Here is a 12,756-nt window from a genome sequence, read left to right on the forward strand (position 1 = left end):
CTAAAGTTAGCCATCTAATAAACATTACATGTTAAGTAAAATAACTTTCCTCATAGCAGATCATCGGGATACGAAACAATGTTCATTTAATATGGAACTAACACTTTTAAAGTTTATCTATCCACAAAGAAGATTACAAATGATCAAAGTCAACATTCATGAAAGCTATATAATTGAGTTTTGTCCCGAAAATACTTCCCGGAAGCTTACCCTTTTCATTTATTTCTTTATTGGTTTCTGAACTTTGGGGGTAGAAATATTTCTATTCCGTACGCCAAAAGATACCCGTATAAGTAAAGAAGTTAAAGCTTTCAACACCATTAGTATTATAAGTATAATTATTATCGCTCTTGGTTTATGAAGTCAGAATGTAAGTCTCGAGAGACCTGATAGATGTCGTTTCTCGATAACACATTAAATTAAAATAGTATTGTCCGAGCGCTAATAAGTAATGGATTTATTTCAAATAACGATAATGGTATTTGTCTTTTGCTTAGAACGCTACAAATGTCATGATCATATTTGCGAAATGCATGATTTAACTGCCAATTGCTCTTATAAAGAACTTAGACATGTTCCGAAGGATTTACCAGCCGATATTGTTGTTTTGGATTTGAGGTTCAATGTAATACATCGAATAGATGGTGATGTGTTGGGGATATATCGTAATCTGAAAAGTCTCCATCTTGATCACAATACTATTTCATTTCTTCCAACGAATGCATTTCATGGCTTGGAACATCTTCAAAGTTTATTTTTAACCAACAACAATCTGGATTTTTCTGTGTCTTACGAAGTCGACGTTTTTCGTCCTCTAAAAAGACTTGAAAGGCTAGATATAAGACATAATATGAAAAAAGGATATACATCAAAAGTACAATATCCATTGTTTGAAAACCTTCCCAATTTAAAGGAGTTATCTTTGGATTTGATTGGTGATCCTGGTTTTGACAAATGTGGGTTCGAAAAACTACAAAATATAACTAAAATCGTCTTTGAAAACTGTGATTTAAGATTGATATTGAACAACACATTTTCAATGCTACCAGAAAATTTGGAAGAAATTCATTTGAGAAAATGTAATATGATTCGCAGTATTGAAGCTGACGCCTTCCGATCATTACGAAATTTGAAAACATTAGTTATACATCATTCAAACATGACATTGGAATCTGCCTTAAAATTATTGTATCCATTTGAAAATAAGCACATGCACATGATTCAGTTCACAAGGGTTAATCCAGGGTACAAATGTCCCATAGAAACGCCATCTGCAGTTATACTAACAAGACAAATGATGCAGCATTTGCAGAAAATTTGTTTCAATACGTTAGTTTTGACAGAGAATGGGATTGTTGATTTTGAACCCAAGTCGTTGTTGTGGAACCGATACCCAGAATGCATACAAAACATAGAATTGTCAGGTAACAGGTTTTCTCTGATCAACGGATTCAAACTGACAGAGTTATGGGATATTAGTAGAAAGCTTACCAACCTGATATCTTTTGACATGTCTTATAATCCTCTTTCGTACAGAAATGTTGGACAAAACATTAAAAATCTTCCTGACAATCAGTTATCGAACTTTAATTCAATTTTTTGGAAAAATACAGAAATTAACAAGCCTCTGTGTCTACAAAAACGAAATTCTATTACACCAACAACGGAATCTCCTGTACAGACTGTATACCTTCCGCTTCCCCCAAACTTGAGACAAATACGACACAGATACTACCTTGCAAATCAACAACTTAGGAACAAAATAGTATTTCTGAATGCTTCAAATCTGACATATTTAGATGTGGCATACGTCAATATAAGAAATTTTCCTGAAATTGAATTAAAAGGTGAAAATAACATCAAGTATATAGATTTTTCTGGAATTCCGTCTTGGAACACTTCAATGTCGTTATTTGCAAATTCGACAACCGTGATTCTTCGTTTTACTGGGATATGGCAGACTGTTCAACATACCCGACACTATTTTAGTTTCATTCCAGAAGTAGAAGAATTAGACATATCTGGTAACCAGTTATGGCAACTTAGATACGATACCTTCTTTTATAACCAAAAATTAAGAAAACTTATAATGCAGGGCAATTTATTTGATGAGTTACCGACGGCTTTAATGCCACTAGAGAAATTAAATTTTCTTGTTTTTTCGGGAAATATTTTAGATTCGATAAACGCAACTATGAGAAACTGGCTTGATAAACAACAGAAAAAGAATGGGACTTTCAAGCTATTTCTGATAGGAAACGTATTCAAGTGTACCTGCGGAACAAAAGATTTCATTCGATGGTTATTTGAAACTAATATTGAATTTGATGAACCAAACAAAGAATATAAATGCATGTTGAGTAATGGTTCTATTACTACAACTGTCAAAGTTTATCAAAAGTTTCATGACTATTTCAGTATCTGTCACAATGAAATATGGCTTCGAGTCGGCATTGGGTTACTGGTTTCGTTTATCACAATTACCGTCCCTTTAGCTATTATTATAAATTTCAAATGGCAAATAACGTATTGGTTTTATCGAAAATTTCGGAAAGCAGTTGAAACAGAACTTAAAAAGAAATTTGTGTATGATATTTATTTATCGTATTCAAATCAAAGTCTTCACTGGGTGAAAAATCTCCTAATGCCGAAAATTGAAAATTGCTGGAAAATGAAAATGTGCCTTGAAGATCGTGATATATCAGTTGGCGATGCTTATGTAGATGCCATTTGTGACTCAATCCAGCAAAGCCGGAACATTATTTTTGTGATTACAAAAGATTTTTCAGACAAACACTGGGGACGTTTTGAAATTGAAAGAGCGAAGTATGAAAAATATGCAAGCAATTTACAGAAAATTATAATAATTACACGGCAGGTGCCAGTAGAAAATTTTCCAACAGAATTTGAACATATTTTAAATGACGTAATTTTTATAAATTGGAGTGAAGCGGAGAATGAAAATGACTGGGAAAACTTAAGAAGAGCTCTCATTGCAGACATACTGTACCACGAAAATACAATTTGATATGAAATTTTCTGATAAAGCCAATTCAAATTGCAACATTTAAATAATACAAATAATGCATATATCTATTAGGATTCATACACGCCTGTACATATGAACTAGTGAACAATGAGTTAAAACAGTATTTATATTTTTTAAAAGCTTGCTACATGTAATTACTGATTATATTAAAAGAATATTATTTACCGTTGCAGCTTCCTCCATTCAGATATAGTTATTTGCATAAAAATGTACTAGCGTTACAAAACCTGGACAAGAGAAAAGGTTAATTCAACTTATAAGAGGTTTGACATTTTCGTTTTATTAGATAATTCAACACACTGTTCTCATATCTTGTGCTTTGAAATATTTCTTTTGAGACTTGTAGGTGTGTTGGTTTTTCTATGGATCTATATAATTAATTAATCATCTAGATATCTTTGGATTCCTGTCGTATTTAAGTTGTACCCAAAACATCCTTTATAATTATTTGGTTCTAAATGCTTTGCTACATCGTATTGATTTGATCTTTTTAACTTTTTTAATTCGAGCGTCACTGATGAGTCTGTCGCAAATGCAAAATTTCATTCCTGGTATTTATGAGGAGTTTGTTTACATATCAACTCAACCCTACCAATACAGTTAAAGAAGTTGATGTCACCACTGCATTTATATAAATATATGGCTTCAAATTGAATATAGTTAATAGTACGGCGGCTAAAATGTACAAGCATATTTCAGAAGAATTGTGCACATCCTGCTACAAGCATGAAATTTGGCATAGACCTTCCTCAACTATCACTCTTTTAATTCAGATAGAAAGGCATTTCAAAAAATGTCTAACTGCTGGTAAAATGGCGGACATCATACCTCAGAAAGAGTTACTAAAAAGTGATCCTTTTTGTCCCTTTACCATCTATTAGCGCATTGACTGGGTAGCATAAGATCCATTTCCATGCTCGTCCCCCTTAGGACCTGCCTTAGTATATTGTATGTTTAACAGGCTGGAAAAGACGAGATCAAGTTGTAGGAGTAGCCTCAATTAGCCTTCCCATTTTCAAAAAAAAAGTTATTTTTTTGCTTCGTTAACCATGTTTACCCCATCTGATAAGTTTGTTCGATCTTACAGTTAAACCCAGGATATTTAGGCTTATCAATCATCATTCCTTATGTTAGTCACATCTTCAAATGCCATCAATGTCTCCCGAGCAGTCTTTTTCCTTTTCAAGCGAACATAGAACCGTATCACAACCGGTAAAGCCATGGATCACAATAAGTGTGTGTGTGATCACTCATTGCCCAGTACATTTGAAAGGTCATTGATAGATATTTATCCAAAGCTTTTTGGCCTCCTTTGTCCACCCCTATGTCACAGAATATCAAAATAGTAATGCCAGCATCATCAGTAACAACTGTTCGAATCATGACTCGTTTGAGTTCGTTCGTGTTTCACTGCACCAGACACATGTACCATGGTTCTAGTGTCAGCCTCTTAATGCGAATATGGTGCTAAACTTGAAATACTTCACGTGGTGGATAAGATAGAATATCCTGAGCATTTATTGCTACAACTACCATACGCATCAAAGAATTAATTCACTCCTCTAACAGTTTTAAGGTATTGTTTAAGGTAAGGACATAATACCCTATCAGCATACTCGTAATGAAACACCTTGAAACTGGAACAACAGTGAATGAATTCTCGGATGCGTTCATAGACAATACCGGTAGTTTACAGGCTGCTGCTAGAAGAAAGGGCTACTTTTAGGGGAAAGGGGATACACAGGCGAATCAAGGGTCAAAACAAATTCCTCAAAATTGGCAAAGTTTTATGAGAGATGACGACAATAAGAAATACCTTTTAAGTTTTTATTCACAGCATATTGCTCAATAGATTTTGCGGAAAAGGTAGTTGTAGCAGCAAATGCTGAGAATGTTCTGTGTTATCCACCATATGATGATGTTTCAAGGTAAGAACCATGTTCACATGATGAGGCTGACACTACAATCAAGATGCATTAGAGTGATGCAGTGAAATACATACTCAACTCAGCCATGACTCGAACAGTCGATACTGATGTTGCTGTCATTGCTGTTTCGCTCTTTCGTGACATAGGGCAGACAAATTTTGGCTTGCATTTGGAAGTGGGAAAAGCTTTAAATATATATATCTATCCATGACCTTTCAAATGTACTAGGCATCGAGACATAACACGTTTGCTGGAAAAGGAACTGCGTTGGTGACATTAATGGCGTTTGAAGATATGACTTTAAAATTTATAATGATGATTGATCAGCCAACATCACCAGATATGGATTTGATCATTTCATTGATAAAACGATACGTGGTTTTGTTGAAAGATCGAACTTTGTCAGATGGGGTTAAAGAAGCAAGAAAACAAGTGTTTTTGGAAGAGGAAAGACTTATTAAGGCTATTCCCACGACTCAGTCTAGTGTTTTTTCAGCATGTAAAACTTGCAATATACCATGGCAGGTGTGAATGAGTAACAAGCTTGAAATTGGTTACAATGCTTACTAGTCAAGACGCTTATGAATGGCAAAGGGGACAATATAATCCATGGGAACCCTTTTGCACAACTTTTTGTGAGGCTTCCTCATCTTATCAGAAGCTTGTACATTGGATGTAAAAAAAAAACCAATATCACGGTCTTGTTAAATGTGGAAAATCAGTTTTCGATTGTGAATAAACATGTATTTGCTGCCATAAATTAGCAATTCAAAAGATGTTTTAGTACTTTAATGATTTTATTTTTTTTAATCAATCTATCCAAAACTCTACATCGAAGATATGGATTGAGGACTCATCTTTGAAATTTACGCCATATTGCTTTTTTTACCTGAAGTGTTAACTTTGTATTTAATCATTTACAGTTGAATACAATAATTGGTTTTAAGGATAACTTTAAGCCAAAGGTTTAATGACCAGCACAAAAAAACATTTTCTTTGCATTTAAAAAAAAAATGAATATTAAAATAAAAATTAGATATTTCTTTGTCTGCCATATTGGATATCACCGGAAGTAGGGGTTCAAAAGACATATGTCTTATATATTGTATCCATGAGAGACTTCAAAGAAAGGTTCCTGCACAAAACACATTTCAATTACCCTCCCTAAAAATAAGCTTATTTCAGTTCTTTTTCCAGCATGTTGTATTTTACCGGAAGTAGGGTTTTTGAAGACATCAAATCTATATAATATATCCAAAAGTAGTACATAACAAAGGATTGTACCAAATATTATGATAACAGCATGATAATAACACCTTTTCACATACTAGCCATCGACATTGGGCTGATTAAATGATGTCCGCCATTTTGGATTTTACCGGAAGTTAGATTTTTTTCCCACATGCCTCCCTATCCGATTTAAAAGAGTGATAGTTGATGAAGGTCTGTGCCAAATGTCATGCTTGAAGCAGGATGTCCACAATTTTTCACAAAGCCGCCGTATTAATATATACACCATTATGCATAAAAGATAATAACAAGAGGATGGAACCTGGAGTTAAACATTATGGCTTCTTTGAAAATCGTCTGCAAACATTTCCACCAAAAATATTAATAAATAATGATAGAATTTTAAAAACAGATACTTATAATTATAACGTTTTACAAACTAATGCTAAAAGTCGTAAGGCATCAAAATTGATGATAAGAGATGAAAATCAACAGATAAAGGAAAAAACGTTTTCAAAGAGAGAACATTGAAATGGTTCACAGACAACCAAATTTGTGTAAGAATTGTTAGATCTGGAAGCATGAAATTTGAGTTATAAAATTTGGCAAATTCTATATTTTCCGTTTGTTCTCAACAATGTATATCAATCCATGTACAATGGATTCCACGTACTAAAAACTTATTGGCTGATTATGTTAACAAAATGGTTGATCATGAAGATTAGGGTGTCCATCCTCATTTTTCAATCTTATCGATGAAATGTGGGGTCCACATACGGGCTTCTCTTGAACTGAATTTTAAATGTGCGTATAGTTATGCGTTTTATTTTTCTACATTGGCTTTAGACGGAGTGTTGAGATCTCATAAACATGTTTAACTCCGCCGCATTTTTGTGCCTGTCCCAAGTCAGGAGCCTCTGGCCTTTGTAAGTCTTGTATTATTCTAATTTAATTTTCTTGCGTACAATTTGGAAATTAGTATGGCGTTTATTATCACTGAACTTGTATATATTTGTTTAGGGGCCGGCTGAAGGAATCCTTCGGTGCGGGAATTTTTCGCTACATTGAAGACCTGTTGTTGACCCTCTGCTGTTGTTTTTTCTATGGTCGGGTTGTTGTCTCTTTGACACATTCCCTATTTCCATACTCAATTTTATACGACCGATCGTTTTGCTAGTCATTTAAATGCTAAGTTTTATTTTATTATTTCACATTGTAGATATGTTTGTAAAACGTGTTTACTGCAGCGGTCTTAGATTAGTGTGCTGGCAAAGTTATTTGAAGACAGTTGAATTATTAGATGATAAAACTTTGCTGCACTCGTCTAGGCGAGATGGTTCCTATAGATAGGTGTATGACTTTTTGTTCATTAATACTTTATTTGCGTTTGATAGCACGAATTAGAAAATAATTACAAATTTTCGACTGTATGCTTCAGCTTAATAAATTATCTTCGACTGTTTTACGAAATTGTAAGCTCGGTACATACTTTTTTAAATGAATTAAAAAGTCGATGCAGCTTATGGTCTGAATTTATGATTTTTTTCTACCAAGAGAATATCACAAAATAAGGGGACTTACTATGTAATAGAATATATATATTGAATGTTTTAATTTACCATATCATTGAAATTATTTAAGTAATAATTAATTAAAAATGTGGACATGTGTAATATGATTACAAATGAGACAACTACTCACCACATTTCAAATGAAGTGTGTTTAAGCAATTATACGCAACTGTTAGATCTTCAACAATGAGAGAAATTCATGTTTTGTCTTGAAGTAATAATCAAAATCTTATTATTCTATCCTTACATTTATAAGAGCACTTGAATTAGTTAATAAAACTCTCTATTATAACGAGTAGTCATTGATCACTATGTACAGCTTCGTAATGTACAATAAGGGCGAGCAATTTAGATTAACTATATGATAAGGTTGCAGGCTGTAAGAAAAATATATGAAAGTACTAAATCAGATGCTAGTATTTATTAAAGATGGAATCAACATCACAGTCGTAGCTGCATCATATATTTGGCAAATCTATTTATAAGCCCATATACTGTTCTTATGTAATGAATTCAAAGTAAAGATATGCATATTTTGTAAACTAATAAGTTAGCCTATCAATATAGTCCTTTTGTATGAAACTGAAATAAACTTGAAGTTTTCGCTTTAAAAAGTTTGTCTTAAAATTCATTGATGTTTTTTTTAAAGTTTGATACTACATTAAATTCCTGATAGTCGAATAACAAATTAACATTCATGTGATATTAATAAATATTAGCATATCGGCTTTGAAGTGCATCTGTGAATTCAACGAGATCTTTTGCGATTCTGTACTCTATATCAATTGGTTGCCATTCTTCCTGATACTTGAACACCCTTAAGGGTTCACATTTCATTTGCCTTCTGATGAAATAGAAGTCACGTGTTATATTTGCTATATCTTTTGAATACATTGAAGACATACGATTATTTATTAATATCATCAGGTTTCCTAGGGACTCACAGTCAGCTGTAAAGCATGAGTTGATCTACAAAATATATCCAATCACAAATAAAAAATCAGTTTATATTTTGTAATACATTTTTGTGAACATTTCAATACAAGATAACTAGAGAGAAAGTAAAAAAAACCCAACATTATACCAAGAAAATATCTAAATGGATTGCTCCTAAAAACGAGTTCAGATCAACAACATATTGTCAACATTCTCATTATACGTTCACGAAACATAATAATCTGCGTTATCTCCCCTTAATTAGAAATTAGAGAAATGTTTTAATCCATTGAGCTATCATCTTGATTTTAAGAAAATGTTATTTTTCTAAGATAACATCTTATGGAGTTGTCCTTTAATTAAAATACCCATGAACTAAACAGCATTTGATTGAATAAAACGTGTAACATCTTGGCCAAACATTGTCCATATGTCTTCATTTTTTTTTGGTTATTTTAAATTTCATACATTGTTGTCAATATAAGGGAATGTTATGCGACTGTCATACAAGTGAGAGGTTTAGCTAGCTATTAAAAGGTTTAATCCAAAATTTTCAACACAAGAAAATGACTGTACCAAGACAGTTGTTTTCTATGCGTTTTATGTATTTAAGCTTTTGATTTTGCCATTAGATCAGGGACTTTCCGTTTTAAAGTGTCCTTGGAGTTCGGAAGTTTTGTTATTCTACTTTTTGTTTTCTGAGGTTATGGTATTCTGCAACACTACCTTCACAGAAAATTTACAAAAATTATTTATCTGTTGTGGTGGTATAATACCGCAATAAGTTTACAGAAAACTTGACAAGATGTTATATCTTTTACAACCGCCATACCTTATTGCAGATAGAACAGTTTCCCTCGGTATCTAAAGTAGGAAATCCTACCAACATAGGAGCTTTATCTAAATATGGCATCATCCAAGGTAGATTGATCCTTGATGTCTGAAATTATATTTTTATTTGATTATAAAAGTCAGTTACATTGCTCTTCGCCCTCAAATTATCGCTGAGTTAATTCATTATACGCATGCATCAAATCTAAGATATTCATCACCATAAAACATACATAGATAATTTTTGGATAGAAAAGTTGCATAATAAAAAAAACAACCAATTAACGCGTTTATGTACGTAATAACAAGAAGAATAGCAGTTTCTTTTGAAGTAGAACATTTCCAGAATGCAAACATCAAACGAAATCAGTATAGCCAATAAACAGTGAGAAACTTATCGTTTTCAGTAGCATCTTTTGTTTAGTCTTTGTTGAAATATCTCCATCTACGTTATTTTCTTCTGTAATTTAGCAGTTGGCATGGACGTACTGATAACTGTTATATAAGTTTTTTCAGAGTTGTGTTATATTCTCACAGTACTTTGTATTTTATTTTTGAATTAGCCGATCAGCGATCCCGCAACGATGCATATATTCTCGCTTCTCCGCCACATAATTTACTTTTTAATGTTTAGTTTTCAGTTATGTTCAACTTAAAATTTGCACCAAGGTTAATAAACGTTGACGTACTGTTTTCTGCTTCAAAGTTTTAGCTGATGGTGTCAATCCAGAATGTATTATGTCTAGTATCTTCAGTCTTTGTACGTTAGCTGGACAGGAAATCGACACAATACTGGTATTATTTTTTATCCATTGAGGTTTGCCTCTGTTTCCAGGATTTGCATCACAAAGTAGTGTTTCACATAACAAAAATAGGACTATTAACGAGATTCTCTGAAATCGACAATATACGACGATAATATTTCCTGATTATAAGAAAATCAGATCTCGAGTACCATTCACATAGCTGTTCATGTATACATGAATAGAATGCACTCAAATGATAACCATAAAGTTGAAAATGGAAATGGGGAATGTGTCAAAAAGACAACAACCCGACTATAAAACAGACAACTGCAGAAGGTCACCAACCAGCATTTTTTACATTCAATTATGGCGTAAATAAGTCATGAACTATTATTTACTTATGTCTAATAGTACTTGATTTATAAAATTACTGAGGTAAAAAGAAGGCTTATTTTCTGCGTAGATTCAATGTTTGGTATCATTAAAAATATAACATAAATGTCATTTTAACTCCCTACATAAATCTTAGAACTGAAATTTGAATTATAATTGGTGACGTACACGTATCAGTATTACAATTTTTAAGTCAGGATTTTGAAAGATGAAGACTTTTAATTCAGAAACTGCATTTTTTTTTTGATTATTGAACAACGGACAAAACAATATTATTTCTATTCATGGTTCAATAAAAGATTTATACAAAATAATGCTGTTAAAAGTTAAAATACCTTTTTTTTTTATTTCGAAACATGTTCGTTCTCAATTTACGAATATAAAAAAACATTTAGAAAATCTCTGATTAAATTGTATGTGTAATTTTGTATAATGTAAATAAAATTTCTTTCAATAAATTATCATCGTCCTTGAAAATGAAGACTTGATGATAGAAAATATTAAAATCTTTACTTTTTATGATTCTAAATAAACATCATCATGATAAAATTCGCAAACAATTAAGAAAATAAACCATATGCAAGCTTTGGTTTTAATCTAGTCCAAATAATAATGACGTCTGGCAAGGCTATTTTATTATTTTTCTGGGACGCCTTCCCAGAAATAAATTAAAATATCCTTGCCAGACGTCATAATTTTTTTTAGACTAGTTCTACTTTTGAAAACTATTTACACCACTGGGTCGATGCCACTGCTGGTGGACGTTTCGTCCCCGAGGGTATCACCAGCCCAGTAGTCAGCACTTCGGTGTTGACATGAATATCAATTATATGGTCATTTTTATAAATTTTCTGTGTAAAAAACTTTGAATTTTTCGAAAAACTAAGGATTTTCTTACCCCAGGAGTAGATTACCTTAGCCGTATTTGGCACAACTTTTTGGAATTTTGGGTCCTCAATGCTCTTCAACTTTGTATTTATTTGGCTTTTTTAACTCTTTTGATATGAGCGTCACTGATGAGTCTTATGTAGACGAAACGCGCGTCTGGCGTATAAAATTATAATCCTGGTACTTTTGAAAACTATTTACACCACTGGGTCGATGCCACTGCTGGTGGACGTTTCGTCCCCGAGGGTATCACCAGCCCAGTAGTCAGCACTTCGGTGTTGACATGAATATCAATTATATGGTCATTTTTATAAATTTTCTGTGTAAAAAACTTTGAATTTTTCGAAAAACTAAGGATTTTCTTACCCCAGGAGTAGATTACCTTAGCCGTATTTGGCACAACTTTTTGGAATTTTGGGTCCTCAATGCTCTTCAACTTTGTATTTATTTGGCTTTTTTAACTCTTTTGATATGAGCGTCACTGATGAGTCTTATGTAGACGAAACGCGCGTCTGGCGTATAAAATTATAATCCTGGTACTTTTGAAAACTATCTAATCAAAATAATCTTAAATTAAACAGTACAGATGAGAATATACATAATTTAAACAGTACAGATTTATATAAACTGCAATATAATTAAAATATTGATCTCTGATTTCGTTATACTAAATATGAGCTCATATGCAGTATAACAAAATCAGGGATCAGTATTTTAATTAGATTGATACAACTGGTTTCTCTGTAATGTAATAAGTTGATGGGATATGCTAATGAGATATACTTACTGAAATCATTGCCGCTTTTGCCATTTTACTTTAAACTGAGGACGTTTAACTGAAGGAACTCAGAATTTATCCGTTTATATACCTTCTTATATTAGTCGGATGTTATACAACTACAATTCCAACACGCAGGGAAATAGGTTTCCCCAAATATATTTACAGTATACCCACTTGAACAAATCCGTTTTCATAAGGACACTTAGACTGTCAAGGATACATTTATTAAGATACGTGAAGAATTTTGAACAAAAAGAAATTCCCTAGAAGGCAGTATAGACATTTTCAAAACTGTTTCTTAGTAGAACACCATAAAAGAGTAGGATAGGTATAATATAGCTAGGGATATCGCCGTGTCCGTTAATCATATGCACCTGTCAATTAGAAATCCTTAAAAGATACT

At 32.6% G+C, this 12,756-nt stretch overlaps 2 protein-coding genes across 2 annotated transcripts; one reads left to right on the forward strand and one right to left on the reverse strand.

Annotated features, from left to right (window-relative positions):
• Nucleotides 1–850: 850 nt before the first annotated feature.
• LOC134716851 (uncharacterized) lies at nucleotides 851–5,904 on the forward strand. The gene is made up of 3 exons (XM_063579861.1): nucleotides 851–2,360; nucleotides 4,887–4,977; nucleotides 5,901–5,904. The coding sequence occupies exons 1-3, from the start codon at nucleotides 851–853 to the stop codon at nucleotides 5,902–5,904; spliced, it is 1,605 nt and encodes a 534-aa protein (XP_063435931.1).
• A 2,280-nt stretch (nucleotides 5,905–8,184) lies between these two features.
• LOC134714234 (uncharacterized) lies at nucleotides 8,185–12,497 on the reverse strand. Its single transcript, XM_063575473.1, has 4 exons — nucleotides 12,360–12,497; nucleotides 10,235–10,438; nucleotides 9,547–9,654; nucleotides 8,185–8,747 (listed from the first exon to the last, which is right to left on the reverse strand). Exons 1-4 carry the CDS (start codon nucleotides 12,381–12,383, stop codon nucleotides 8,484–8,486), a joined length of 600 nt encoding a protein of 199 aa, XP_063431543.1. The 5' UTR covers nucleotides 12,384–12,497; the 3' UTR covers nucleotides 8,185–8,483.
• Between the last annotated feature and the right edge of the window lie 259 nt (nucleotides 12,498–12,756).

This window comes from Mytilus trossulus, chromosome 4, assembly GCF_036588685.1.
Source record: "Mytilus trossulus isolate FHL-02 chromosome 4, PNRI_Mtr1.1.1.hap1, whole genome shotgun sequence".
NCBI lineage: Eukaryota > Metazoa > Mollusca > Bivalvia > Mytilida > Mytilidae > Mytilus > Mytilus trossulus.

Bases quoted from the DNA above. Each gene is read 5' to 3' on its own strand.
- LOC134716851 (XM_063579861.1), top strand. From the start codon at position 851: ATGAAAAAAGGATATACATCAAAAGTACAATATCCATTGTTTGAAAAC. The intron at 2,361-4,886 runs GTAATGGTTCTA...TTTTATTCACAG, and splicing joins AGAATATAAATGCATGTTGA to CATATTGCTCAATAGATTTT.
- LOC134714234 (XM_063575473.1), bottom strand. From the start codon at position 12,383: ATGGCAAAAGCGGCAATGATTTCA. The intron at 10,439-12,359 runs GTAAGTATATCT...TGTCGATTTCAG, and splicing joins CAAAAGCGGCAATGATTTCA to AGAATCTCGTTAATAGTCCT. The intron at 9,655-10,234 runs GTACGTCAACGT...ATATAATTTCAG, and splicing joins AAACTTTGAAGCAGAAAACA to ACATCAAGGATCAATCTACC.